This window comes from Coccidioides immitis (assembly GCF_000149335.2).
Source record: "Coccidioides immitis RS genomic scaffold supercont3.2, whole genome shotgun sequence".
Lineage (NCBI taxonomy): Eukaryota > Fungi > Ascomycota > Eurotiomycetes > Onygenales > Onygenaceae > Coccidioides > Coccidioides immitis.
In genome coordinates this window covers 3,208,713-3,234,742 of record NW_004504309.1, presented here as the reverse complement: position 1 = coordinate 3,234,742, position 26,030 = coordinate 3,208,713, and the positions used below count along the sequence as shown (strand labels likewise).

The following is a 26,030-nucleotide window of genomic DNA, read 5'->3' as shown; positions in this document are numbered from 1 at the left end:
GGGAAAGGATATCTCAACGCCATCTTGCAGCGCTGGCCTCAGCAGCAGCTCTCTCCGAAAAGTCGCTCCAAGGCTGGGGAGGCACAGAAACTTCATCGCTCCGTTTAACCCCCGAAAATTTGCATTCATTTCCCATAGCGGGGAATCCGCCGACACCATTGAATCTGACGATTTTCTTGCTTTCTGAGAAATCGAGATGGCCGTTGTTCCGTCCGGAGTAGATTTCCCCCTCGCCAGTTTGGCGGCCTCGCCAGAACATATAGAGTCGTTTAGATGAAGCAGCTGAAGTCTTGCGTTTTTTGAACGTACGACCCTCATCGCCATCGTCTCCATCGTTTTCGTTACTTCCGAAGGTACCATATAGTGACCGATTTTCTCCTTTGGACATCTTGTTGTAGAGTTTTTCAAGGGACTCTTTATCAGCTGCGAGCAGCATTGTGCCCTCTACGATCCCCAGGTTGAAGCCAGCAATGAAACCAAGACCATAGGTCTCTTCAGACTCGAGGATGGTCATTTCCATGCCTACTGCTACATGGGGCCATTCATTCTCCACGGTAGCACACTTGAGTTCGTAACTTCCAACAACCATTTTCGCAAGGGGATTGGAGGCTGACGACGCTGACGACTGCTGAGCAAGTCCATTCGCTGACCCGGAAGTTGCCGTACTAAGCTTCTTTGGTCTTCCACGTCCCAGCGCCGATGGCGCCTTCACGGGTTGTGTCGCTTCTTCGGTCATAATGGTGCCTTCGCTTTTTTTGGGCCGTCCACGTCCCCGCTTCGACTGCATGACAGTCTGCGCCGCCACATCAGGAACCACCTCTGCCGGTTGTGCGCCATGTTCTTTGCGGGGCCTTCCTCGTCGTGGAGTTGCCTCTGGGCCTTGCTCTGGCCCTGGAGCTGCGACAGGCTTTGGAGGCAAACTGTCACTCTTCCTTGGTCTCCCGCGACCCCTCTTCTGCAAGTTGTCATCACTCACGTTCTGTGGTTTCGCAGCGGGTGGGGCAGTGGTATCAAGAGGGTATTTTCGTGGTCGACCTCTCTTTCTAGGCTGACCGGTATGGTCGAGAACGACTGGTTTAGGTTTCGCTGGTCCACCTTCTTTGCGCGGGCGACCACGTTTCCGTTTCAACGGTTGTTCCGGGGCAGTTCCTTGGACCATGGCTCCTGAATAGCAGCTATGCGTACGTCTCGTGGCCCAGAATTGTTTTCAAATTGGTGCTATGCGCTGGGTTGAGTGCGTTTTTGGACGAATTGGGATGGGTAGACAAAATTTGCCAGCAAAGGCATGGGGTGGTTTGAGGTTAAATGGGAAATTTGCGTACGATATCAGCCAGAAATTGCTTTTTATGCGCCGTGCAATCATGGAGAGCTCACAATGTTTGCGACGAGCTTCAATGTCGCGCCGCCCACCGCCTTCCTGTTTCGTATAGCTCGTCTTTTCTGCCACAATAATCTGCACTAGCCACACCTGATAACCAAAGATTGCCTGTGTGGCTGGGGCCCACTTGCGGCTCGAATATCGGAGTGGCGTTTGCCAGCAACCAAATTTTTTACCGATTTTCAAAGCAAACATCCGCCGATATACTCCGTACACACTTATATCTCTCCATCAGGTAATGACAGCGAAAAGTATCAATCAGGATATCTATTTGCCCGAATCTAGTTTTTATCATGGAAAACTATATCTAACAGGAGATGCTCATATGTACAGTAGTAGATATGCTCCATGGCTATGCCTTCTACTGCTACTTCTTGGGTCTTCACTGAAGGAAAAGAAACGACTCTGCAAAATCTCAGGGCTGTAAATCTTAAGCGAAACCCGAAAGATGAGCCCCCCCCCCCCCCCCCCCCCCCCAAAAGGCAACATATCACCAGGGATATGCACAAGAAGTCAATTCGCCCAGAGAAACTTTTTCCAAACGCCAGGATAGTTAATTGGAGTGAAAACGGCAGAGGCTACGACGACACAGTCGTTCCATTAACCTGCGCCTCTGGTGTCGTAACAAGCTTCTCTTCGCCTTCAGTCGTAGCTGCTGGGGTGACTTCAATAACAACGCCATTGGCTTCACTGACAACAGCTTGGTCGGATTCGCTTGGCTTCTGTTCCCCCTGAACGGGAATCGTCTTCCTACGCTTCTGTCCGCCGATAGAACCAAAAATCTCAATTCGATCCTTTAGCCAGGCCACCGGCCCCTTGACAAAGTTTCTTTTCCTCTCCTCCACCGTCTTATTTGAGCTTTCCGTGCTTATTTCTCCGTCCCCCTTTGGACCCAATTCTTCCAGCGCACCTACGAGCTCCTGTGCGGGTTCGTCGAGGTTTGGCATATCACCCCACTCCCAGTCCAATTCACCGCCGTATTGTTTAGGGAAGCTGGACGGGTCCATGAACGATGTGAGGGTCGATTTGACTTCGGAAGAGGAGAGGATGAAAATCTTAGACGTCGTTACCGGGTCGAACCACCGTTTGATCCATCCCCATACGGTAGGGAAAAATGAGGGTGCGCCAATTATCTAGAAGAGCATTAGCCCATGCTATAAAGGAATGCAATATCGGGAATACGGAGATTCAAGTGTTCTCACAAAAATCCTGTCTAGAGTTTCAGGATAATGTGCTGTTGCCAACACACTCGCGTCCTGCATGTGTCCTTTCAGGTTCCAGAACTGTTTCAATCCAACTCCCGAAATATCAACAATATTGGTGGTGCTTGAGATTGGCGTCTCTGGATTAGGCCGTGGCAGCGACGAACATAGCGGCACGACAAATCGAGTCATATTTTCGTAGAGTGCAAAAAGGCGTAATAGTCTTGAAGGTACTGTGGAGGAAGTGTGGGTAGAGGACGTGGCGGTTGAGGCGGCACCAGAGGAGTAGGCGGCCATATTCTTGCTATTGAGATGTTTGATCACGAAGACGTAAACGGGAATGCCTCTCCGGTCGCGACGACCAGTCCACTGGGGATACTATATGAACACAATGTCAGGCCAAAGGTCACGCGGTCCGAGAATCAGAAGCTGAAAATAACTAACCACTCTCCGTGCATTCTCGTACGAATCAACGTCAAAGTTCTCATAGAGCGCATCAATTTGGTTTGCTTTTCGCCATTCCTCTGTGGCCTTGAACTGGTCCAATGCTCCATTCACGTCGAATTTGCGCGCACGCAAGAACCGCCTGAAAGCGAGGCGCACGCCAAAATACCACAGTCAGCAAACTTTTCTTTACCTTCATATTTTGTCTTTTTTCTCCTTTCAAGGGGTGCTTGTCCAGCCGTTGCACTGGAAGCCCCTAGTAGAGATCACTCTGTGAGAAGTGTGTCCTTACAACAACGTAGGATCCTCATGGCTAGCAGCCTTTCCCTCCTCTGCGGGTGTATATAGACCCTTCTCAACGCAAACCGCCTTAAACTCTTCAAGTGCGCGCTCTTGGTCAGGCGTTAAGTGATTTAGATGTCCTTGGAGGTGGTCTGGGGTTTCTTTGCCGTTGAGGGACTGATTTGTCCTTGTTCTGCGGATAGAGTTGTGCGAGCGGGAGTGGGTTTCGGAGTTGCTATGAGAGTGATGGGAGCGCTTGCTGCGACGAGACTGGTTGGTAGAAGTCCGTTCGAGCGTCATGTCTTCCCGCTACCTTGGGGGAGGAGCCCGTGAAGCAGATAAAGTTAATATGCAGGGATCGTCCTTCTCTGGGCGAGGCCTTCTCGCCACTCGGGAGTAACGTTATGAGAAGCTGAGGAATTCAGAAGTGGAATGCTTGTCAGTACGGAGGACGGGGAAGCGAGAAACAAAAGTCCAAGTCAGCCTGGAGGATTGGACACACCAGGCGGAGTTGAAATTGCTGGCCGACCGGAGTCCCCGGCTGCCCAAAAACGCGCTATACGAGAGCCCCATTGGCCGTGTGATGCAAGGGCGGGCACCCAGCTAACGGGCTAAAAAGGCCGGCCGCCTCGCCTCGCTAGTGAGTAAGTTAGCGCCTGAAGGCTCGGCGGGCCTCCTCGGGCCAACTCAAGGTGCTGGTTATCCGTCGCCATTTGCTGAAGATGCTGCTGCTGGTAGGACAAGAAGAAAGCCCGAATGATGTTCTGGCCTTAGGCAGTGTACACTGGCTCTGCTTATGTATGTACTGTACTCCGTACAAACCTTGACAGGGAAGACATGATCAAGCATCCCGGCTGACCCTTCAAAGCAAAGTGGGATTCGAACAGGTCATCTGCCGTATCTATCATCGCTTTCGGAGGACTCCGTATGTGATAGCTCGAGTTGAAGCAAAACTCAACTGGTATGCGCGCTGTCAGTGGCATCTCCCAAGCCACTTACGCAGCGTCCTCCGTGACATTACATGCATGAAGACAAAACAGAGAGCATGAGAATTTAGGGGGAAAAAAAAAAAGCTCTTATGTCTCCGACTCTTACTTATTCAGATCATGGCTACCATCAAACGTTCAGCTAGAAAAAGCGGGGGGTTTTCCATCTAATCTTCAGTGATATCGCCGTACTCCCACATTCCTCTCCGTTGTTCTTTAGCTTCCTCCTCCAGTTTCTTCAAAGACCCAATTGTATCACCTGCAGAACGCTCCCAAGCCTTGAGCTTGCGGGGGACCATCGCAAGGCCCTCGCGGACGAGATCAGCATTGATACTCTGTTCGAGGTTCTCAGAGTTTGATGGGTCGAGCAGCGTAATGGACAGGGTTCCCTCCGGTGCGACGTGCTCAACGTTTGCGACCAATTGACGATCGAATGTCTGTTCGGCGATGAACCGTCTAGCGTCGGCCAGGTATTCAGGAGACATCGGGAACTGAACAAACGCAAGCACCGCGTCAGCAGCCTGTGGCTTCAAGTTCTGTACGGAGAACTGCGCTGAGAGCGGGCGCAAGCGGCTCCAGGGAATCCTCTCAGTGTTTCCATAGTCGATGTACACGACATCGGCCTGCTTGGCTTCGCGATCATTGCGACGGATTTTGGCTCTGTACCATTCATTGTCCTCCGTGAACTGGGCGGCCACAAGGTCTCCGGCCTTGGGAGGGGAGTCCAACGGCTTAGCATTCGCTCCACTCAAGTGGAATGCGCGGAAAGAATTCATTAGGTCGGTCAGCGCAGTAGTACCAGCACCGATCTGCTGCACCTTCAGTCTACCGTCGTCCTCAATATTTGTAATGAGGACGTCCCGGTAGTCCTTCCGTCGCTGGGTAGGTTCAGCAGCCTCGGCCCCATTGGCAGGGGCCGGTTCATCATATTCCTCGTCCACGTCCTTGCTTGGATCCCAGTCATGCCAGATTCCCTTTCTAGCCTCTTTGGCTTTCTTTTCCGCGGCAAAGAGCTCTGGGCCGTGCCCCGATTGCTCTGCGGAGTAGGCGTGGACGGTCGCTAAACCTTCCTCCAAAAGTATCTTAGCGAAATTCTCCCGATTCACATAAAGAGTGCCAATGAATCCTCCAACTTTATCGATGGTCTCAACGTCAATCTCCACGTCGCGCTGCATACACCTGCGATTTGCAAAATCGTGAGCTTCTTGGCCAAATGGTTCGGAAGCTTCGCCTGGATTTCTAGCAGATTTAGGAGCCCGGATTCCGGAGAGGACGAAGGTGAGCTTAGCGTTGTCGCGTGGGATCAAGACCGTAAATCTCGCGCCCGACTTCACAAAATCAACAACGCCGGGAACTTTCTTCTGCCTTTGAAGCACCGAAGATGCCATTTTAGCCTTTTGAACACTCTCGGAATAGTCTTGATATTGCTTGGTCTTAGGCGGCTTCGACGACCACATCCCCTTTTGTTCCTTTTGGGCGACGTCTTCGGCCTGTAATAGGCTATCATAATCAGGAGACCGGTCATCATCGTCACGTCTATGCCTAATAACAGAAGCGTAACCAGCCTCCACCAGAGCAAGAGCGATATTTGTATTGCCAGCCATCACGGTGGCAACCTCACGCTCCTCAAAACCTTCAGTGGCAGGCCTCTTTCCGTCAACCGTAACCTTGACATGCTTCCCGATAAGCTTCTTCCGTAGGAACTCCTTCGCGTCGATTCCAAACGGGGCCTGCTTAGGGTCCGAAGGTTTTGGCTGTCTCACACTGGAAAGGCTGACTTTCTTCTCCTTTCCGGACTTATTTCGCACGAAAATGGTATCAGCGTTCAAGATACGGCTGACTACGAAGTCTGTGTCCGCACCGGCCGAAGGGGTAGCTCTGGGTGCAACATGCGCAGCAAACAATCCCTTGCGGGCGTCCCTGGCCTTTTTCTCCGCCTGTCTGAATGTAGCCATTTCACCACCCAGGAGGGTAGAATGATGATCGGCGCACCTCGCGAGACCCTCTTCGAGCAAGAACTTGGCGATATTTCCATTGGGATGAAGGACGGTACCGACGAGCTGATTCTGCGGCGTGGTCCCGTGTAGAGACACCTTGACCTTTCTCTGCAATAGCCTCATCTCCACGAATTGTTGCGCCTGGTCACCGTACGGCTCACCGGCCTGCTCCGTCCCATCTGCGCTTACCCGCTTGGCAGAAGGGGCCCGAATGCCAGCTACCACGAGGATGGTCTGGATATGATTCTCAGGTGAGACCTGCATGCGGACGAGTAGTCGATCGCCATTGAGCACCCTCTCCACCACAGTATCAATCATACTGCCCTTCATACCGTCCACGAGAGCTTTCGGATCCGAAACCTCATACGAAACCTCGATATTCCCACCCTGGCCCCAGACGCCCCTGGATTCAGCACGTGCCCGGGACTCGAGCTCTCGCAGCTTGTCGAGCAGCAGCGCAGTGTCTTCGGACTCGTCTCGCCGACCGGCATCCTCACGGACTTTGGCCCATCCCTCGGAGACGCAGAGCTCCGGCAACTCCCTGCCCCCAGGCAGCTTCACGATACCATACTCTCGCTTCGCTCCGGTGGGGATGGAGTACAGGATTTGGAACTGGATCACCTTGCCGACGAGGAGTTCGCGGAAGAATTCCCGGGATTGGAAAGCAAACGCCTAGCAGCCAGCAGAGGGATTTGAACAGCAGTTAGACAAATGACCAGCTCAAAACTAAAGAGGGGAGAGAGGAGGAAGGGAATAAAGATAAAAATAAAAACAAAAATTAGGCGGGAGTTTGAATGTGCAATCAAGGATCAAATTTAAAGGAACTAGAACTCACCTCATCCCCTTCCCGACGTAACCTTGGAGCTGACACGTAGGCGAGACTGAGGATCCTCTCCTGGCTCCGGTTGGTCACATGTGTCAAGACAAGCGTGTCGCCAGAGAGGACACTTTTCACACGAGCTTCCAGCAGAGCCATTGTTCCGGAACTTTCTCTTCCCCTAGAAGTTAGGTTGTGAGCTCAACTGTACGATAACTACGGACAAGACAGCTAGCTGGCTGGAAGTAAAAAATAGCCCTCTTGCAGGATTGATGTAAATAGAAAAAAAGAGAATGCGAGGAACTATGGAATAACAATGGGACTGTGCGTGAACTAAAAGAGGCAAAAGCTAGGTAGAGGAATAGGATAGGTGGTTTATTTGTGTGCTACGGAGTATATTGGCCAGCATTCACATCCGGGGTTGAAACTTAGCGGTGCGCTAAGGCGGAGATGTGTCCAGCTGTCTTCTCCCCCTCCTCGCCCTCCACCCCCTTCATGAGCTCACCCAAACACAAAAGGGGGTAGCTTAACCCCATCATTCATGCTACACTTCTTGACTCTTCTTTCTTTTTTTTTCTTTTGGTCCTCTTTTTAGCTTCCTGTCTAGCTGCGTTGAGAGCAAATCACTCCAACTTTGTGACCTGGCTATACAAACAACATGCGTCTGAGCACCTCCACTGGCGCCTGCAATGGCTGTGCGTTGAGATAGTTAAGTTACTGGTTCATATGAGATCCCAACTCCAAATTGAACTATGTACAGATTATTTTGTAGAGTTAATTCACCGAGACATGTAATTTCATTACACCTCTAGAAACTGGATTGTTTGATCATTCCCTCGCTAACTAGGTAACTAGTTAATTGCTAAGCAATCTCATTAACTGTTCATTGATGCTTTCGCGCAATCTAGTGAAAGCCTTAGGGGTGAGTTCTCGGGATCTCTGAGAAGCTTATGCAGCAATGCCAATAACACCTGTGGATCAGTCAGCCTTGCTGCATCAGGAAGAACAATAAAAAAAGGAAACCAAAAATATCTTACCGCAGGCAGGACGGGGGCCAGCATTTCCAGTCTTCTTGGATTCCTCGTTGCCTCCCTTGCCGAGGTCATCAGTGCCAGCATGAACGACAATAGTGCGCTACACATATCACACAGTCAGCTCCATTTGTTCTCACATGAATTTACAGGAGAGCTTGCTTTGCACATACACCGAGCACACTGTGCTCCCCAATAAGCTTGATCTGTTTGTCCTCAACGCTGCCGGTGGAGTTGCCCTGGGAGTCAGTGGTGATGTTGCCCAAGTCACCAACATGGCGATCTACGTCGGATGGAGCTCCGTGATTCTTGGAGAATGGGTTGTCTAAAAAAAAAAAAAAAAAAAAAAGCCGCCTGTTGGCCTCATGACCTTCCCTTCAAACGGGTTATCTGGAATGCATTGACGTACAGTGAGGGCCAGCAGAAGTGCAGCCGTTGGTGTTGTCACCGAATTGATGAATGTGGAAGCCACGCTGAGCGTTGGCATCGTGGCCAGAGATGTTCCAGGAGATGGTGGTCGGGCTGTTCTCGTCAGCCTGCTCGAAGGTGACTGTGCCCTTCACGAGGGAGTCACCGCGGAGGACAGCAACTGGAGAGGGAAAAATTTTTCATAAAATCAGCCATTGCAACCGTGAAGATCAAACGGAGCCAAAACGAAAGAGCTCCCCAAAAAAGGCCTTGATCCCCAAGCTGGGTGGAAAATCTTATCAGGGTCATAGCTATCCGACAATTCCAAACCTGGCGGCCACCACGAGAGGGGTGGCAGACCAAGTTCAGGTGAGTCGACCATCCGTTCGAACGATCTCGAACAGAACAAAGCAACCAGCAACCTGCGGAGCGCCCACCTATAAGCTCCCACCCGCTCGCTCCCAAGGGACCTTGGTGGCGGAGTGACAAGCGGCGGTTTGAGGGGGTTTACAAGGAACAAGGCCAAATCCACACGGCGCCCATCAAACGGACGAGAACCACGTGGGCTGGTAGGCTAATAATAATAAAAAAAAAAAAGATTTAAAATACAAGAGAAAAAGCGACATACCTGCTCTGACCATTTTGGCTGATGGAAGGTGTTATTGGCCCTTTTTTTTATTAATTATTTTTGGGATGCTCTTTTTACTGCTTTGGAGAGACGTGGGCTGAGGACGAAGGAAGACTGGGGGATGGAAGGCAATCGAATGGCGCGGGGGAAAAGGAAGACGCCGGAAGGGAAAGGCGTCGATGCCGTAATCACAGCGCTAGGAGTGTTTGGGATACCAAGGCAGGGTCAACCTCCCCAGGCAAGTCAGCGGCAGCCCAAGCCTGCAGGTCGAGCCCTTTTTTTACGGAGAGCATAACGGAGTACTCCATAGTTACGTGCTTGTTTACGGGTTGGCTGCTCCGATTATTTTGGCCAAACCACGCCACCTTACGTCTCAGAATCCATTGAGACAGGTCTACGTGTTCCTCTGTCGAAATCAGTCCTCTTCTCATACTTCTCTTCTCCCTCTCCTGCCCCCGTGATTTTAATTTAATACCTCGCAATTGCTGGGTTTCGCGGTTGTGCCGTCCATGAGGGGTCGAAGCGAGCGAAGTGGGGTGGGGGAAAGCTATGACGTTACCGGCGGCCGCGAACTTCCAAACCCGATTGATTTTACCCGGCCGGACTCTCGGAAAAACAAAAGTCCAGCAGCTCCCGGCTACCTCGATGATAAGTCTGTATGTTGGGGGGCGGGGCCACTCAGAGCGTCCCTTTTTCAACGCTGTTTTCAGCCCGTATGTACTCCGTACTCCACGTGCCCTTGGCATGCCGCTGCTTTACATCAAGATCGCGTCCATCACCATCATCAATCTCAATGCTTTTCGCAAATTTCGTCCGGCTATGACCGCCATGATGGTGTATCCACAACCTACCAATACTCATCCTTGTTCCAAGATGGATATGATCCTGGAACTCTCTTTCCGTCTGCTATTGTCAATGCATAAATTGAATGACTTCCGCTCATTTCAAGAATCCTAGCCAAATTTTACTAGGTCCAGTGACCTCACACCAATGACTTTGATCCACAGCCTTTGACCCCAGTCAGCCTTTTCCCCGGGGCCCTAGGGCCCGCCAGCTCTTGTGAACATCAGCTTGAGTCAATCTCCGACCACCGGAGTGCACCAGCCATCGGACTGGTGTCCGATTCCTGTTTGAGCCCTAGGAATACCTATCAAAGATGATCTTGTTTGTGTTTCAAAGCTCAGATTCCTCAGATTCTGGGTCTGTGTCCGCAACAGTGTCGCGGGGAATAGAAATAACCCTCTGCAACTTAGAAGATCATACGTCTTACCAAATCCTCCTCGGAGCACTTGCGGATGACGTCGTCTGCCCAAGTTTTTAACATCAGGAACAAAAGCTTGGCATTTCGATCGTCACATCCGCGTTTGCACCTTAGTCACGTGACTACTAGGCAAACCCCCCGGGGCCCCGGCCCAAGTTCACCTTGTACTTCAACATTTCAGACGTCGCCAGATCTCTGTCCCTTCCCTTTTGCAAATGGCGTCTCTATCAGAAGACGATCACAAGGTCATCAAGCACTATCCCTTGAATGATTCTCTTGGCCGCGTACGAGAGTTACTCCAGGAGGTGGAGCGTTCATATGCGCTGGTCAGTTCCGTTGACGGCGCTGAAGATGGACCTGAACACGATCTCCAAGACGTGGTATCGCATCTCCTGACTACCTTGATAGTAACAAGGGCAGCTTACCGTCTGCGGTCGAAAGTGAATAGTCAAAGCGTTGCCTCTGACCTGGCGGGCCACTTTACGCGCGTCACAGGCGACTTCAACTACACGTACTACCGCCCGCTGGTGAATCTCATCATCAAAGATGCACCCGACTTGGACATCTGGAGTGCTGTTTTTGATCTTATTAGCGAGGTCTCGAGAGTGTCACCGCCACCGAACATTCCGCCCGCGTCTAAAAGCACGCCCATCGAGTATTCCTCCGCGTCACAGCTGGATAGCGAACAGAGTCGGCGAAAGGTCTTTGACGAAATCAGAGACTGCACATATCGGGATGTGGAAGGATTCTTTGAAAAATACTTTGAGGGAAAGGACTGGAGGGATCGTGCTCAGAAAGCCTTTGACTTGGTGAAGAACGAATACATTGATCGCAGATGGTCTACTCTACTCGACTCGCCTACCCAGGACGATGTGGTGGGCTGGATATTCCGACTGCAGGATGAATTTCTCCCGAATGAGCAACGTCGCTACTATACGATAAAGCTACCAAATGAGCTTACTGGCGCTGAGTCTAAGTGGCAGACAGATCTTATTGTCAAACGAAAGACCGGAGGGCCTGAACCCTCAGATGTGAAACATGACTGGAGAGACATTGATGTGATTGGTGAGCTCAAGGCATCCAAAGACGGAGTTAAAAGTACGTTACTCCAGATCGCCCGATATGTCCAGGATGTGTTCGCCTGTCAACCAACGCGCCGCTATGTACAATCTGTGGGCGAGAAATGGAGGTCTGGGTGTTTGACCGCTCAGGATGCTACAGTCCAGGCTGCTTTGATATCCACGACGAGCCGAAACGATTTGTGCAGGTGATCGCTGGCTATATAATGATGAATGAGGATGAACTGGGTCTGGATACTTTCACAGAGTGGGATGGTGACCGTCGCTTCATAAACATCAAGCAGGATGGCTCTGAAACAGCAAAGAGGCTGCAGCTGAAGCCAGATCCCCTCACACATCAACAGGCGATTGTCTGCCGCGGAACGGCTTGCTATCTCACAAAGGCACCAGACTCTGAGGATTGGAACCATGTCACCAAGTTCTCCTGGACATCTGATAGACAGAAACCTGAAGCCGATCTACTCAGGCTTGCCAATCAGAAAGGAGTTGAGGGAATTGCCAGGTTGGTCAGTCATTGCTCAGTCACCAGTATGAAAGATATGCGCTTGGGCTTGGTGTTCAAGAAGCCCTATTCTTTCCGTGGTACTGCCGGCGTTGCATCGTTCTTTTCGCAGTCTTTCTCTCAGTTTCAGCCGCCCAGTGTCCTTTCCCAGTCATTGGTGGGCTGCGTGGCCTATCTATCGCACAGAGTACTGGTGAACGTACTTCATTAAGAAAGCGCAAGTCAGCTGATGTCAGTATCAAACCATCAAAGCGATCCAGGTCCAGCAGCCAGCAATTGAACCCACTACAGAATGAGGTTACATGTGATGTGGAAGATGCTCAGGGGGCCAGTTTGCTCACTCCCGCTGATGGCCCATATGACAACCGTATTCTTCGCTGTCTGGTCATTTATCCTGCTGGCCGGCCGATATACAAATATAAGTCACCTCCGGAACTCTTAGAAGCGCTTCGCGATGCGATTAAAGCACACAGATCTCTGTATGCCAAAGGAAACATCCTTCATCAGGATATTTCTGAGAACAACATCATCATTACTGATTCAAAGAAGACTGGCCACGCGGGAATGCTGATTGACATGGACCTTGCTAAGGAGCTTGGCAGCGGGCGAAGTGGTGCACACTGTCGCACCGGCACCATGGAGTTCATGGCTATTGAGGTGCTGCTTAATATAGACCATACCTATCGGCATGATCTCGAGTCATTCTTTTACATTTTTATTTGGCAGTGGGGTCGCCGGGGCTGGGAGTTCACCCGCAATCCGAAGAGGCAACCTACACGCAGTCTGCTCATGCAGTGGTACACTGGAAGTTATGAGGGCATTGCTATTACAAAGCGAGGTATGGTTGACGCCAAATTATTTGAGCTCGTTTTGGCAAAGGAATTTCCCCCTGAGTTTGAATGCCTCAAATCGCTTTGCAGGGAGTTGCGTGGGATCCTGTTTCCGATACGTGGCAACGCAATCTTCACTGGCACGCCCAAGGACCCAGAGATTCTGTACGGGCCGATTATCAAGGCTTTTGACAGAGCTATCGAAGCAATGGGAGGATGAGCTACTGCGGATTGTTATTTTGTTACTTGTTAGTTTTAGATACCCAGCATGCTTTGTTCAATCAGTTAAGTAGGGGCACTGTGCCCGAAGCCCCTCTACTTCCCCAACCGATATGACTTCTTAATCACTGTGCCTTCATCACCCAGTTCTTTACACAGCTTTTTGGGGATTCTTTCCATGCTGTAGAAGATAGTTCTGAATTTCCGCAGCCGTGAATTCACCTTCAGGAACATGGCTGGCAAACTTTCCAGCTAGGGTTTCAATCTGCTTGCCGCCGCTCTTTGAGGTTGCCCCAGTATAAGGTGAAAATGTCCTGAAATAGCCGCCCTACCTGCATAGCCAAACAAATTTTCCCACGTCCACCCAGCCTGGGAGGATGGGGGCTAGGTTGAATTTTTCCGTCATGCACAAAACATAAATTTCAAACCCAGCAACACTGTCGACGGCATTGGGCAGGGAAGCGCGCTCCCTGGTTTTTCTTTTGCCATAGCCATGTCCTCAAATTCACCCCTCATGGTTGGATTCTCATCGTCGCCTTCTTTCGGTGCCGCAGACTCTCCACGTCTCCACAAAGTGGCAACGCAGTCTGGATCCTCAACCATAAGATGAAGCGTCCACGGAGCAGACTGCTAAGCGCTTCCCCTGCAAGGTCCTCCAGGTTCAACAAGTAGGTGTTCAGATGCAGTTCGCTAGCATGGGTGAAAATTAGGCTCGTTTAAGGTAGCCTCGTCGGTATAAAATGCCGCATTCATTGTACCAGGAGCGTGTCGCGGATGGAGGAAGTCCATGATATTGTCAAGGATATTATCTCTTTCTTTAGTATCCAACACGACAGTCGATGAAGAACGATGCTAGTTCAGCGTGTGCCAGGCCTATATTCCCCGGAGATTATTCGACAACAAGTGGGGAACGAGCGTTCAATGGTCGATGAAAAGATTCCCAGATTTTGAACCGTGTTGTTAATTGAGAATGGTGATATAGACTCAGAATAGATTACAACTCTATGAAGTCGAACGGATTGGAACCGGGAAGGGACGCGAATTTCCCCCAGAAGAGGAGTTTGGCTTGATCAGCCAGCAGAATGTTAAAAAAAATCCATCTCTACATCTAAGAAGGCATGCTCTTTCTCTATTACGTAGTTTTTTCTTTGTTCGATAAAGCCATATGCTTCTACAAAAGGAAACAATGAGCCTTATAACTAGGTACCTACCACCAAGTTTCGTCGGGAGTATTACTGTTGAAAGATCTCGAAAAGCTGCAGATGCTGGCCGTCAAACCCATAGTCAATTCAATCTGGGAGCTAATGCTAACTACAGATAGCCATGCAGTCTATTAACCTCCAAAAAGACCTGCTTTATCTTCCTTTTCATCGGTGGTGACGGAAATTATGCCGCCTGGATCTTCTCCCGCAAGATGTTCTTGAGGGTGACTGCGTCCGCCGCAAATTTGGAGATACCCTCGCGAAGCTTCTCCACGGCCATCTGCTCTTCGTTGAAATCGAAGCGGAAGAGGGCCTCGTTGTTCAAGTAGCTGCGCTTGGGGATGTCAAGCTTGGCCGCCCCCGCCGCATCGAGCTTCTTGGGCACAGCGGCGGTGGAGTTGTACAGCTCCTCAAGGAGATTTGGCTAAAAAAGAAAAAAAAAAGTCTCGTTGTTAGGACCGGGTTGACGCCAGCTGCAACGATAGCAACAGAAAATAATAGCTTAAGGAACACGTACCGAGATGGTCAAATAATCGCAGCCTGCGAGTTCTGTGATCTCACCGGTGTTTCTGAACGAGGCGCCCATGACAATGGTCTTATAACCATGTTTCTTGTAGTAGTTGAAGATGCTCTGGACGCTCTGGACGCCGGGATCCTCGTGAGAAGCATATTCCTTCTTCGTGGCAGCCTTGTACCAATCCAAGATACGACCAACGAAGGGGGAGATGAGGTAGGTGCCAGCCTCAGCAGCAGCGATGGCTTGTACAAGAGAGAACATCAACGTAAGGTTCACATTGACGCCATGCTGCGATTGGAGGATGTGTGCGGCCTGGATACCCTCCCATGTGGAGGCGATCTTGATCAATACACGCTCCTTTGGAACGCCGACAGATTTGTAAAGCTAAAAAGGACGTTCGTCAGCTCCATGCAAGGTACGCAAGTCATTTCGTCATCAGCCCTTGCGACGTACCTCGATGATGTGAAGGGCCTTGTCAACAGATGCCTTGGTGTCGAAGGAGTAGTGGGCATCAACTTCCGTTGAGACCTTGCCGGGGATGATCTGCAGAATCTCTTTGCCGAATTCAACTAAGAGCCGGTCAAGTGCAGAGTCAACCTGATCTTCGAGGTTGCTGCTCTAGAATCGCGGCACTCATCAGCTACCCATACTCTGACCACAACCGAAAAAAAAAGGAAAGGAGTGTCACCACGTACGTGCTGCTTGCCATACTGGATGGCATTGTCTATCAATTTGGCATACTCTGGCTTCTTGGAGGCGGCAAGGATCAGGGAAGGGTTGGTCGTGGCATCCTGTGGCTTATACTTTCCGATGGCTGTTGCACCAAATTGTTAGCTATCTCGGTTGGGCCAGCGTCACGGTGCACTCGTTGGGTGGGTGGGTGGCATACTTGCAAAGTCACCAGAATCGCACACCACGGTCTATCATCATTGTTAGAAACAAGGCGTCAGCAAAGGTAACCTTCAAATAAGACGATGGATTGAAGGGTAAGGCCGGAAATGATCGATCAATTCCGACGAGGCGAAGGGAAATCACTAACGGTGCCGGAAGCTTTCAACTGATCGAGAGCGGAACTCATATTTGCAAATTGTAAGAGGTAATCGGAGGAAGGTATTCAATTCAAATCAAGACTCGACAGCTGTCAATCTGCGAACAGTTTCAGCGAAAAAGAGTGCTCAAATCTGGGGTATCTGATGGCGAAAGAAGGTTGAAGATGAAAAAAGGTCAGAGTTATAAAAGTCGGGATGAAGCTACCGACCTTTTCGTACTTAACGTGGCGGGGTTCCAAATTCCAAGTTGCTTTCCAAGCTCAACAAGACCCAGACGGCTGCTGTCCATTCATTGACATTTTACAGTTTGCATCGGCATGCAGTACTTTTGACTTCACATCCCACCCTGCATGACATTATCCCACCAGCGAACTTAAATGGTGGGGCATTCACCGGGAAAATCCATCGAAACCACTCTCTGACAGAGGTACTTCGAGGTACCCAACCCGTTTCCTTAGTATGCGGGACTACAGCAAGTGACCTCCAAGCCTGGACGCCCCACGGAATCACCCGATTCAATGCCTGGATTTACATATTGCTGCTTTAGCAATCCATACCAACTGCTGCAGCCCCCAGCTGTGATATCAGTCCTTTGTCCATTCACCTCTCTTTCGGGAGTGCCCTACGTGACTCCCAAACACACAATACAATATTAAATGCTTCCATCATATTTTTATAATAGAGTTAGAAATGGTCGCCGATTCGGAGTCTGCCGGCAATGAGGTTGCAGCGACCGGCACCGCTATTCCAAACCTTGCTCGGGTCTGAAACCCTCCACGTGAGACGAATGTGCTAGATACAACAGAGATGACAATAGATACATATACGTCTACAGAATATCCATACCAGCATGATCTCACTTGGAATCAAGCCCATCCATGTCACGCCCTTGTCCAGTCTATTTTTGAACGCCTAATAAAAAAGTGCCCCTTTAGCCTTCATCGCGCTGTAAGAGCATTTCTATCAAAGAAAGTAAATCATTCCCTTCATCAGTATAATCATAAAACATGCCAAAATAAGGGAAAAAAAAAAAAAAAAAAAAAAAAAAAAAAAAAAAAAAAAAAATCCTTCAACGTCGCTGAACACAAGTCCATTCATACTGTTGTAAGTAGTCAGTACACACATGGTGGGTATCAACGAGCGTTGGATAAAATACTCACTACACTCCCAGCCTCATCGCCTGTATACACAGCCTGGGCTAGCGGTAGAATGTACGTTATACCAGTAGAAGACACTGCACCGTCTCCCCGGACCTGATCGACATGATGGAGTTGACGGATCAAATCCAACTCGAATCGACCGTTTCGGATGGTCTTGCTCCAAACCTGTGATGCGCTTAGACATCAATATCAACTCTTAACAAGGGGAAAAGGCTGCGTTCCGAGTGATGCAGACTCACGTTAACAAGTCCACGACGGTGGCCCGTAAAAATCAGCTCCCGCTCCAGCCATTCGTTGCTGACTCCTTCGTAAAAAGCACACGAGAGAATGCAATCCTCGTTTTGATCACAGACAACTTGCTCGAGTAGCAGCGCTCCGTTAAGCGTGTAGAGACTTACACGACTACCACGGCAGACCATGATATTTCCGGTGGCATCATTTATCCGAGCGTGCTTCTTACCTGTTAGGAACAGTGCTAATCAATCAGGGGGCATTAGATCGGAACTCACATCAACAGGTTCTCCAGCTGGTAGCTCTCGTACAAACTCTAGTCGATTAAGATCCCACAGCATTAATCTACCATCTTTTGAGCTTGACAAAATAGTGCTGAAAGACCGAGCCACCGCCAGCAATGCCACAGGCGTTCGATGTCCAAATAACGAAGCTTTTGGATGCAATTCAACCGACTTCGTCGTCGTCGTATACGACCATACTGATATAACACAATCGACACCAGACGTAATGAGGGTTTGCGAATCAGCAAAAAGTGCGCATGACAATTGTCCAATATGAAGATGTTCAAAGTGGCCGACAAGCTAAGAATTGAAAAGCGTCAGTACGATTCCATGGTGGTAGCATAGTTTTAACACACCCTTCTAGTATCTGACGCGTAGAAGCGGACACTGTTATCCGAGAAACCCCATTCCATGTATTTGTCATAGTTCGGTGGGATGTTTAACCTGAAAGCAGCCGCACATAACAATCTATCATGTTTTACGGAAAAGGATAGAGATGCAACTCGTTCCTGGGTATCTGCAAGAGCCGTTAGACGATGCAACTAGGGATAAAGAGATTATTGCCATACCTAAAAGCGCAAACGGAAGCCGAGTAAGGCCCTCTGCTGCAATGTCTAACTGATTAAGCTTGTGATGCACTTCTTCTCGCTGAGGATGTGGCTTATTAAACACTTGATGCGGGGTCTGTCCAAAATTATGAATGATGCCGATGGTAGCCAGCCTCTCAAGCGGGTCGTCAATACTATCAAGATCCCTGGCTCCCTGATAGGATAGGTGATGGAACACATTGACGGCTTCCAGTGCAGCTTCGCCCTTTTGCTTAAAACCGAAGATAAGATCGATCCATCGATGGAGATTTCGGCTCACATACGGGCTCTCAAGGGCTTCACGATGCTTTGCGATGAAAATTTTCGGATCTCCTTTAGCCCAGGGTGGCAATTCCACAGCATCTATGGCTTGGGTCATATTCTGTCGCAAGCCAAAGTCGTACTTATTTGAATTAAGAAGGAACTCTGGCAAATAGAAGAATTCCGGTGTCAATTCTCTCACATCTGTCATGTTTGAGGTTGACGCCGAATCCCACGCCTTGGGGACGGAGTAGAACAATCTATCAGCATGATCGAACGTTCCACCCTGCAGTAGAAGGTAAGATTTGACAAATGGCTGGAGTCGTATCAGATAGGAGCATACTATCATTGCGGAGGAATAGTGTGTTCCGTAGTGGAAAGGAGGAGCGTTATGATCGCCCATCTCGGCAAACGACTGATATCTGCTTCTGAAACCAGCTTCTCTTTCGGGGGTCTGACATCCCATCGGCTTGGAAAGATCTCGAAATGTCTTCGGGTTTGTGAGATCCAGTTCTTCGCTCGTATAATCCGCGAGCACCCAAGGGAAAACAGGATACTGGGTCAAATCATTGAAAGTCCGCCCGGCTAATGTGTTAACTAGCATCAAATAATGAAAATTCGACATCTCTCCTTTTAACCACTTGCGGGTTGCAGGGTGCAAGCCTCCTTGACCAAACACGTTGACAAGCTTAGATCCAAAAAACTGTGGCTTGGTTTCTTGACTTCGCAGGGCTTCGAACCTCCAGGAATCGTCAGCTTGTGATGAGTTGCTGGCTGCTTGGGTCTGCGGTGCTCGGGAAATGAGCCGGGTATGCAGTTCGTTTCGAGCAGGCGGCGAGATCAAGGTTATCAAAAAGCTGCGACCATCCGTGAAAAATATCTCAAGAGCCACATCTCGGAACAAGAAACGACGTTTCGAGACACTAACCACGTCAAGCCATTTCCAGCTTCTGGTTTCATGCTCACCATTGTTGTACTTTCGCTCACTTGACTCTCGACCCGAGATCATGCGCACGTAAGGATCACGCTCCTCACGCGGGGCCTGCCAGACGTTGACAATCTCCCCATCCGGGCGCTGGAAGTAGTTATCCATGATGTAGATGCTATCCTTCCCAAGAATTAGAAGGCCTTCGCACGCTTCTAGGCCAACAATTCTAGAAATATTGCACACATGTTGCACTTGGTCTCCGCGATGGAGGCTTCTCATCACCTTCCGATTCTTATCTTCATAATCTTCCTCGCCGTCCTTGGGCTCCTCGATGATCTCAAAGCTATCATCCATTCCCGCCCCATCACCATTATCATCCACCAAAGAACCTTCTTCAAGCCCCTCAGCTGCAATTTCGGAGGGAGTGATAGAAACGCCATCACTATCTGTGTTGGAGCGTGGCCGGGTATCTGATTTTGATGGATGAGACTCTGTCGCCCTTCGTTTGGGCTGATAATCCTGTTTACCAACTGTATCGTCGGGAATAATCCGCTGACGCATCCTGCTCCGACCTTCCGTTTGGTCTAGACGCCATTTAGTTTCGCTGCGGTCTGCGAGAAGGCCATTTTCGCGGCGGAGATTCCGGTAAACGCGAGAAAAAATGGAGAGCAAGAAAGTAAAGTCGTCTTGCTGGTCTTGAGCATATCTTTGATGTTTGAGTTTCTCCGAAAGCGAGATGTTTGAAGTCCAATGCCCAAAGGTAACATCGTGTCTACGGATAATCTCCTCATTCGCTTCATCGGTCTGGCTCCACTGCTTCAACTTCTCTTTTCTCTTTGACAATCGATTTCTAGCAGTGTCATCCGTCTTGTTATTTTCCTGCCTCACAAAGTTCTCCCATACTTTCGACAATGTGCCGAAGAAGAAGCAGTCAAGATCATCTCGTTGGTCATCTATCCATCGAAGGAAACTGCTATTGTCCATGGCGACAAGCTTTTGAAATCCGGTAGATAGTCGTTTATGGAGGGATGAACTGGTTTGACTCAACATAGCCAAAGTTTCTGTCGGTTTCTGGACCATGATGATTCGCCATAGACCTGCAGCCTGCAGTCGGACGTCTTCTTCTTCTGTGACTATTTTGGAGTACAAAAGGTAGCACATCAGCTGCAAATGTTCCGCCTGCGTTTCCTCAGAACCCAGCAGCACTGTTTGCCAGTAAGTAAGACGTTTTAGAAAGGAAAGGGCTGCCGCATCTTCAGTTTCCGATAGCCTCAGCAAGACCGTACGGAAGACGATAGATCGTATATTGCCAATTGTTTGACTGCAAAGTCGGATGCTTTTCAAAGATGCCACTTCGCTCTTTTGGAGGTATTCCAAAATCGGGCCCGCGAAATCTAGAGTCACTGTAGCTCCGTCTATAAACCAGCCTTCGTAAATAGCATCTGCAACCTGGGTCAATAGCCTTGCAAGATTGTTTAAAACTCGCGGTTCCAACAGTGCCTTTCGGTTTAGCAAAACATTGCTTTCAATCTGGAGCAAGATGTTGCGTTGTAACCAGGACTCGAAGTAAACCTGATGCTCTATGAACCCGGGAGGCATCTTCAGGAATATCGATAGGCCAGAGAACTCTTTACGAGTCAACAATTGGTCCATTAAGACAGAAACGACCAAATCGAGCAATTCCTGAACAACTGAATGCGCTGGCACAGTACTTGCTACGTCGGCCTTTGGCTCTACAACATGTCGCAAACGCGCGGAGGACGGGTTGTATTTAGCCTTGTCGGATGAAACTAGGATGAAAGACGACCCTCGCCGGAAACTGTCGCCCCCTTCCTCACCACCACAGCGCTCAACCGTGCTGGTACGAAGAACTGGTCGAGCATTAGAAAGTGGCTGGATAACCACACTGTCGCTCCCAAATGTGAGGCTCGAATTGCGTGAGTTCAATTCCATGCTCGCATTAACCGCGTCAGAGCCGACTACGACGGGAAACAAGACAAGGAGCAGCTCATCGACATAGTTTGACGTTGCCGCAAAGTCCCGGAAGTCTGAGCATTTGGTGTGTATATTGGCCAAAAAATGGACGACGTTTTCTAACAAGTCTTCGTGTAAACCTTCTCTTCCGTTAGTTGCCTCTAAATGTAAATATTAGCAAAATTTTACCGCAGCTAACAAGGGATATGGTACTTTGAGCGGACAACCAACCAGAGATCGAATTCGACTTCTCTCTTCGACCCGATCCTCCAAGCCAGAGGTCATCATCACTCTCTTCTGGGCGTTCAACGGCACGTGTCTCCAAAATAAATGATTTTAGTGCACTTTGAAGCATCCCAGTGATAACTGGAAAGACCTCCGGGCATGCGACTTTCACCTTTTCTGAATTCTCGAGTAAGGCTGTAAACGCTGCGCGGTCGAATCCCTGTTCCATATCAATACTTTTCACATCTTGGCCGAACAAAACTGCAAAGCAGAACAGCCATAGGGCGGGTAAACTCCACCACCGCTTTAAACAATGTCGAAGTATTACGAAGCCACCGGATTTGTCGAACTTTCTCGTATAGCTCGACCCATGGACAGTGAGTAGCCTCGCAAGGATTCTTGTTGCCTGAATTACCACGTCCGCATTGTCCTCGGAAATCAGATATAGAAGCCACTGGATCTCAATTAGATATCCCCCTAGGACTTGTTGAGTATGAATGACAAAAGTACATACCTTGTTCGTTACCGTCCTGGCAAACTTTTGGATATTGGCGGTATTTTCAGAAGCACAGAAAATGTCCGCGAATGTCCGCAGGAGCTCCACACCTATCTGTTCTTTAGATATATAAACAGCCATTCTTCCCTGGAATTGAGGGGCAGTGGCTCGTCGGAATTGTCTGGTAATGCTTGCCGTACTCTTCTTGTTCTGCAACCTGCTCGGCGGTTTCGGGTTATGGACAGAATATGTGATGAAGAGTGCGATTGAGCGTAGTATCTCGGCCATCATGCAACAGGTCGTCAGGCAGCTGAATGCAGGTATAAACAGCTTTATATTATCGGCTGTGAAAATTCCATCTTTCAAAGAATCCAGTAATCTTTTGATTACACCTACAGATGGTTAGTACTCCCCCTGGGAGGTGTAGCAGAGTTTGGGTATTTCTTACGCATCCGCGATAGCCTCTTAGCGTTGAAGCGATGGTAATAACTTTCAATGCAAAAAGTACGAAACTGAGAGTAGTAAACCTCCAATAGGGGGAGATCCCCAAGGCGCCATATGTCTAAATCAACCAGCAGCACTCGATATGCCAACGGGTTTATAATAATAGATTTCTTCGGATTGTTGAAATCGTATCCCACAAATTTTAGAATCAGAATCAACAGCTCCATCGAAAGCTCATTTCTTTCTTGCAAATTTGAACAGACGGATGCAACCTTTATTGGCGCATTCGGGATGGCAGCTGTAATTCCAAGTTTTTCTCTCAACAGTATACCAAGAATTCCATAACCGTTTTCTTTTTCCATAGCTTCGCTATTCCGCCAGCTATCCTGCACTGACTCTAACAAAATCTCTACGGCTAACCGGAGATGCTCAGGAGTAGTGGCAGCCTCGATCATATTAAGGTGGACGGCGGCGCAGCCGCCAATGCGCCAGGCAGCATCGTCCAGTGACTGTGGGAGGGACAGCACAGGATTCCCGGTGAGAATGGCAACGCCCTGGGGCTCAGTTAACGCTCTATTTATGGCGGGAACGGCTCTATTGATGGCAACAGAGTTCCCTCCGGCTTTCAGGAAATGGTTAAGGTGTCTAGCTGGGTTCCTCGATAATGATTTCACCAGCTGCGACTCATCAATATTGCTGGCATCGCCATCAAGAACAGCGGTGGGAGAAATGTTCAGTAAAATGGAATTCTCTGGTATCAAAATACTAGCCTTCTGGCGTATTACAGCCACGATATCGGAGTGTTCCTCTTTTCCAGGATGAAAGTTCTCATTGCGCAAATTCAATGTTGCGGAAGCTCGATATGTCTGAAACGAGCCCAAGCAATCTTGGAAGTTTCCGTAATACCTAGGGCCTAGTTGGCATAGGACAGAAATAATATCGTCCGTAAACGCCTCCTCGAACAATACGGCTGAAGCTAAAGACCAGCTGGATGCCGACAGGCCTTTCCCTACCCTTAGGGCTAGGTCCTGTGGGGTGCCTAAGAAAGCTTGGATACGAGCTTGTTTCTGGCCTGAACGACTCGCAGGCACCTGAGGATAGTCTGCTTTCAGCTGCTCTACGAGCTCCCCGTTTATGAACAGTAATGCTCGCGAAGATGATATTGGCCTAGGTCTTTTGTGCACAATGCAGATATGATACCAGACACCAGGGGAGAACACCGTGGATTTAAAACGGACACTTGGGCGACTACCGGTGATGGAAGTTTGAAGAATCAAGTTACGGGTGTCCTTCTCCAGGTATGCAAGCAAAAAGCATGTCTGGGTTGCATCAAAGGCTCCGAAGATAGTGGTGTGGACTTTAGGATCGAAAGTATCAAATCGAGCCCAAACAGTAAGTGTGTAGCCAGCCGATGCGATAGGTGGGAACGGCCTCCCAAGAGTAGGCAATTCAATTGATGAGTAACCGTGGGATGACATGTCAAATTGAACCAAAGGAGGCTCTTTTGACGATTTAATAGTTGCCAGAAGGAACCTAGAGGCCTCCACGGAACCGTGGGCCTTGCGATAAAGCTCCGCCGCATCGTCAAGATTGTCGAAGCCTTCTGAGCTCAGGACGACAGCCAACTCGTAATACAGCGCTAATTCTTCCCTGTTCCGGTTTGAGTTGGTAATGAGACCTGAGAGGGAAGTTAGCATTCCAGTAGAATGAAGAGCAAGGCGATTCCGAGAAGACTGCGCGGCAAGACGCCCAAGACAGGCTGGGACAACCAAGCGTTGGATTGGGTATTTAGAAAGCTCCAAGGATTGTTCGAGCCAAAGTTGAAGAAGAGGTCCGAAAAACTCCGGGTTCTCCACGACCTCCGAGGATCCTATGGCATCCTCTATGGCCTCTTTGATCGCAGCGGGCAGGACCTCTATGTCATTGTCAAACTTCTTTCTCAATGACGTGAATAGGCCCGAAACAGTCTGTTGGCCCAGCCCAGCAGCAAGGAGCCCGCCATAGAATTGTTCAACTTCGAGATCCTTGTCTCCGTCGGTATTCTCCTCCAACTTGCCAGAAAGGCTTGACAATATTTGTTCGAAGGAAGGCTCTCCACTTCCATGAACTCTTCGTGCAAAGTAACGTTTATTACCATGGTGGTCTTTCAAGGTTTCCCCAAGAACACCTATTACCTCCTTCACTAGAGCCAGGACGGCCCTACGCTGCTGTGGATCGAAAGCTTTGGGTTCGTATAAGTGGGCCAAACGCTCAAGTAAGTCGAGGAGCACTTGGAACCCTCGGAGGTGGCGGAACGCGTCTCTCGCTTCGAGGGGTTGAGCATCGTCGAGGAACGCGTGCCGAAGGCAAATAATGCTTTCTGTAGCTGCCAATGCATCATCAAGGCACAAGGAGTCGCGTATGGAACCAGCCAACGCATCGATTGCGGGGCGTAGCTTCGAGGTCAAGCGTTCGGTCGCTGCCGGTGACGATTGCCGCCTGGGACGTAAGAGCACGCTGCTCATTGTCTCTACGAGGGGTTTGCAGTCCCAGCACTGGTTATCCACCGCGAGAGATCACCATCAGACGTGTTGCGATCATCCCCACGAAGAGGGAATTCTGCCTCAGGCGTGAGGAGCCCCGAGGAAGGCTATTATGATTGTGAAGCTCTCGGAACGAAACAATCCACTCCTATCATCGGAAAGAGGATTCACTGAATATCACCGGGTAATAAGATGCAAATAAGCTGCTTGAATGCAAAATCTTAAATCTGCTGACTGAACAACGGGTGCGTTTAGAGTGGGCGACCCGGCCTGAGTCTCTTTCTCGCACGCGTACGGAGTAGCTGGCAAGGCGGGCTTACCGGTCAGCTCACGTGCACCAAATGTTTATTTCGCCCGCTCCTGGACCGCCCCAGCGAGAACCGGCAATGAAGTCACACCAGCAGAACAGGGATGATTCTGTTCCTGATACATAATCACCCCCTTGGGAGGACAGGCTAGACTGGACTGTGTGTTGCGACTTGATTAACCAGTTATGTCCTGCTTTTACGACTTTTAACTAACTAACGCTCAGTGGGCCAAAACCCACTTCCAAAGGCAGATAGATATACTCCGTACGGAGTACACACAGCAAAACACTCGAGCGGTTTCTGCTGATTTCACGTTGAAACCTCTGAAAGGACAGACCGCAGATCTCTTATTCTTTTGGCTTGACTAGCTTCCCACAGTGGAAGACTTGGGGTTGCAGTCAAACACTGTTATTGGATCTCTGGTCTCACATTATTGCTGCAAGTAACCTTGATGCTGGACAGAAAGCTCGCAATATCGGCCTTCCCCCCAAATTCCACCTGGTGCTACCGCATATAACTTTCTGGATACCTATTCTACATACTCCGTACATAGCTAAGGGATTTGTCTCACGATGAGGAAGCATTTGGCGGGAGGCAGCCGCGGATGCACAACAGAAATGATGCATCGCACCCATGCACCCAATTGCGTGGACTGTACTCCGTACTCCGCACGGAGTCCAGAGTACATACATAGTCAATGACGAATTTTTCAAGCGCGCTTCAATGAAAGGATAGATCCCGCCAAGGCACGGAATATACTCTAAGTCGTTTTCTGGAC

The 26,030-nt window shown here is 49.5% G+C and overlaps 7 protein-coding genes across 7 annotated transcripts; 1 reads left to right on the top strand and 6 right to left on the bottom strand.

The window, feature by feature from the left end:
• Positions 1–13: 13 nt before the first annotated feature.
• Positions 14–1,159, bottom strand: CIMG_11798 (uncharacterized protein; the record flags this gene model as incomplete). The annotated part of the gene is made up of 1 exon (XM_001242783.2): positions 14–1,159. One exon carries the CDS (start codon positions 1,157–1,159, stop codon positions 14–16), a length of 1,146 nt encoding a protein of 381 aa, XP_001242784.2.
• A 700-nt stretch (positions 1,160–1,859) lies between these two features.
• CIMG_06679 (phosphatidylinositol transporter) lies at positions 1,860–3,606 on the bottom strand (the record flags this gene model as incomplete). The annotated part of the gene is made up of 4 exons (XM_001242782.2): positions 1,860–2,511; positions 2,581–2,958; positions 3,025–3,166; positions 3,317–3,606. The coding sequence occupies 4 exons, from the start codon at positions 3,604–3,606 to the stop codon at positions 1,957–1,959; spliced, it is 1,365 nt and encodes a 454-aa protein (XP_001242783.1). The 3' UTR covers positions 1,860–1,956.
• A 475-nt stretch (positions 3,607–4,081) lies between these two features.
• On the bottom strand, positions 4,082–7,446 carry CIMG_06678 (transcription factor). Its single transcript, XM_001242781.2, has 2 exons — positions 7,125–7,446; positions 4,082–6,961 (listed from the first exon to the last, which is right to left on the bottom strand). The coding sequence occupies exons 1-2, from the start codon at positions 7,263–7,265 to the stop codon at positions 4,460–4,462; spliced, it is 2,643 nt and encodes an 880-aa protein (XP_001242782.1). The 5' UTR covers positions 7,266–7,446; the 3' UTR covers positions 4,082–4,459.
• Positions 7,447–7,720: 274 nt separating this feature from the next.
• CIMG_06677 (superoxide dismutase [Cu-Zn]) lies at positions 7,721–9,740 on the bottom strand. The gene is made up of 5 exons (XM_001242780.2): positions 9,174–9,740; positions 8,547–8,726; positions 8,311–8,462; positions 8,144–8,240; positions 7,721–8,077 (listed from the first exon to the last, which is right to left on the bottom strand). The coding sequence occupies exons 1-5, from the start codon at positions 9,184–9,186 to the stop codon at positions 8,055–8,057; spliced, it is 465 nt and encodes a 154-aa protein (XP_001242781.2). The 5' UTR covers positions 9,187–9,740; the 3' UTR covers positions 7,721–8,054.
• A 909-nt stretch (positions 9,741–10,649) lies between these two features.
• On the top strand, positions 10,650–13,065 carry CIMG_06676 (uncharacterized protein; the record flags this gene model as incomplete). Its single annotated transcript, XM_001242779.2, has 3 exons — positions 10,650–11,532; positions 11,565–12,172; positions 12,202–13,065. The coding sequence occupies 3 exons, from the start codon at positions 10,650–10,652 to the stop codon at positions 13,063–13,065; spliced, it is 2,355 nt and encodes a 784-aa protein (XP_001242780.2).
• Positions 13,066–14,329: 1,264 nt separating this feature from the next.
• Positions 14,330–15,985, bottom strand: CIMG_06675 (transaldolase). The gene is made up of 6 exons (XM_001242778.2): positions 15,823–15,985; positions 15,673–15,703; positions 15,479–15,597; positions 15,237–15,401; positions 14,784–15,167; positions 14,330–14,690 (listed from the first exon to the last, which is right to left on the bottom strand). Exons 1-6 carry the CDS (start codon positions 15,859–15,861, stop codon positions 14,451–14,453), a joined length of 978 nt encoding a protein of 325 aa, XP_001242779.1. The 5' UTR covers positions 15,862–15,985; the 3' UTR covers positions 14,330–14,450.
• Positions 15,986–16,901: 916 nt separating this feature from the next.
• On the bottom strand, positions 16,902–25,181 carry CIMG_06674 (beige/BEACH domain-containing protein; the record flags this gene model as incomplete). The annotated part of the gene is made up of 9 exons (XM_001242777.2): positions 22,427–25,181; positions 21,997–22,370; positions 21,489–21,936; positions 18,077–21,418; positions 17,864–18,024; positions 17,498–17,807; positions 17,232–17,452; positions 16,993–17,157; positions 16,902–16,931 (listed from the first exon to the last, which is right to left on the bottom strand). The coding sequence occupies exons 1-9, from the start codon at positions 24,924–24,926 to the stop codon at positions 16,902–16,904; spliced, it is 7,551 nt and encodes a 2,516-aa protein (XP_001242778.2). The 5' UTR covers positions 24,927–25,181.
• Between the last annotated feature and the right edge of the window lie 849 nt (positions 25,182–26,030).

Excerpts from the sequence above, each read along its gene's own strand:
- CIMG_06675 (XM_001242778.2), bottom strand. The coding sequence starts at position 15,861 with ATGAGTTCCGCTCTCGATCAGTTGAAAGCTTCCGGCACC. Across the intron at positions 15,402-15,478 it reads TCCAGTATGGCAAGCAGCAC|AGCAGCAACCTCGAAGATCA; the intron begins GTACGTGGTGAC and ends CCGCGATTCTAG. Across the intron at positions 15,168-15,236 it reads AGGCCCTTCACATCATCGAG|CTTTACAAATCTGTCGGCGT; the intron begins GTACGTCGCAAG and ends CGTCCTTTTTAG.
- CIMG_06677 (XM_001242780.2), bottom strand. Across the intron at positions 8,241-8,310 it reads GGGAGCACAGTGTGCTCGGT|CGCACTATTGTCGTTCATGC; the intron begins GTATGTGCAAAG and ends TGATATGTGTAG. Across the intron at positions 8,078-8,143 it reads TGGCCCCCGTCCTGCCTGCG|GTGTTATTGGCATTGCTGCA; the intron begins GTAAGATATTTT and ends ACTGATCCACAG.
- CIMG_06678 (XM_001242781.2), bottom strand. The coding sequence starts at position 7,265 with ATGGCTCTGCTGGAAGCTCGTGTGAAAAGTGTCCTCTCTGGCGACACG. Across the intron at positions 6,962-7,124 it reads TACGTCGGGAAGGGGATGAG|GCGTTTGCTTTCCAATCCCG; the intron begins GTGAGTTCTAGT and ends GCTGGCTGCTAG.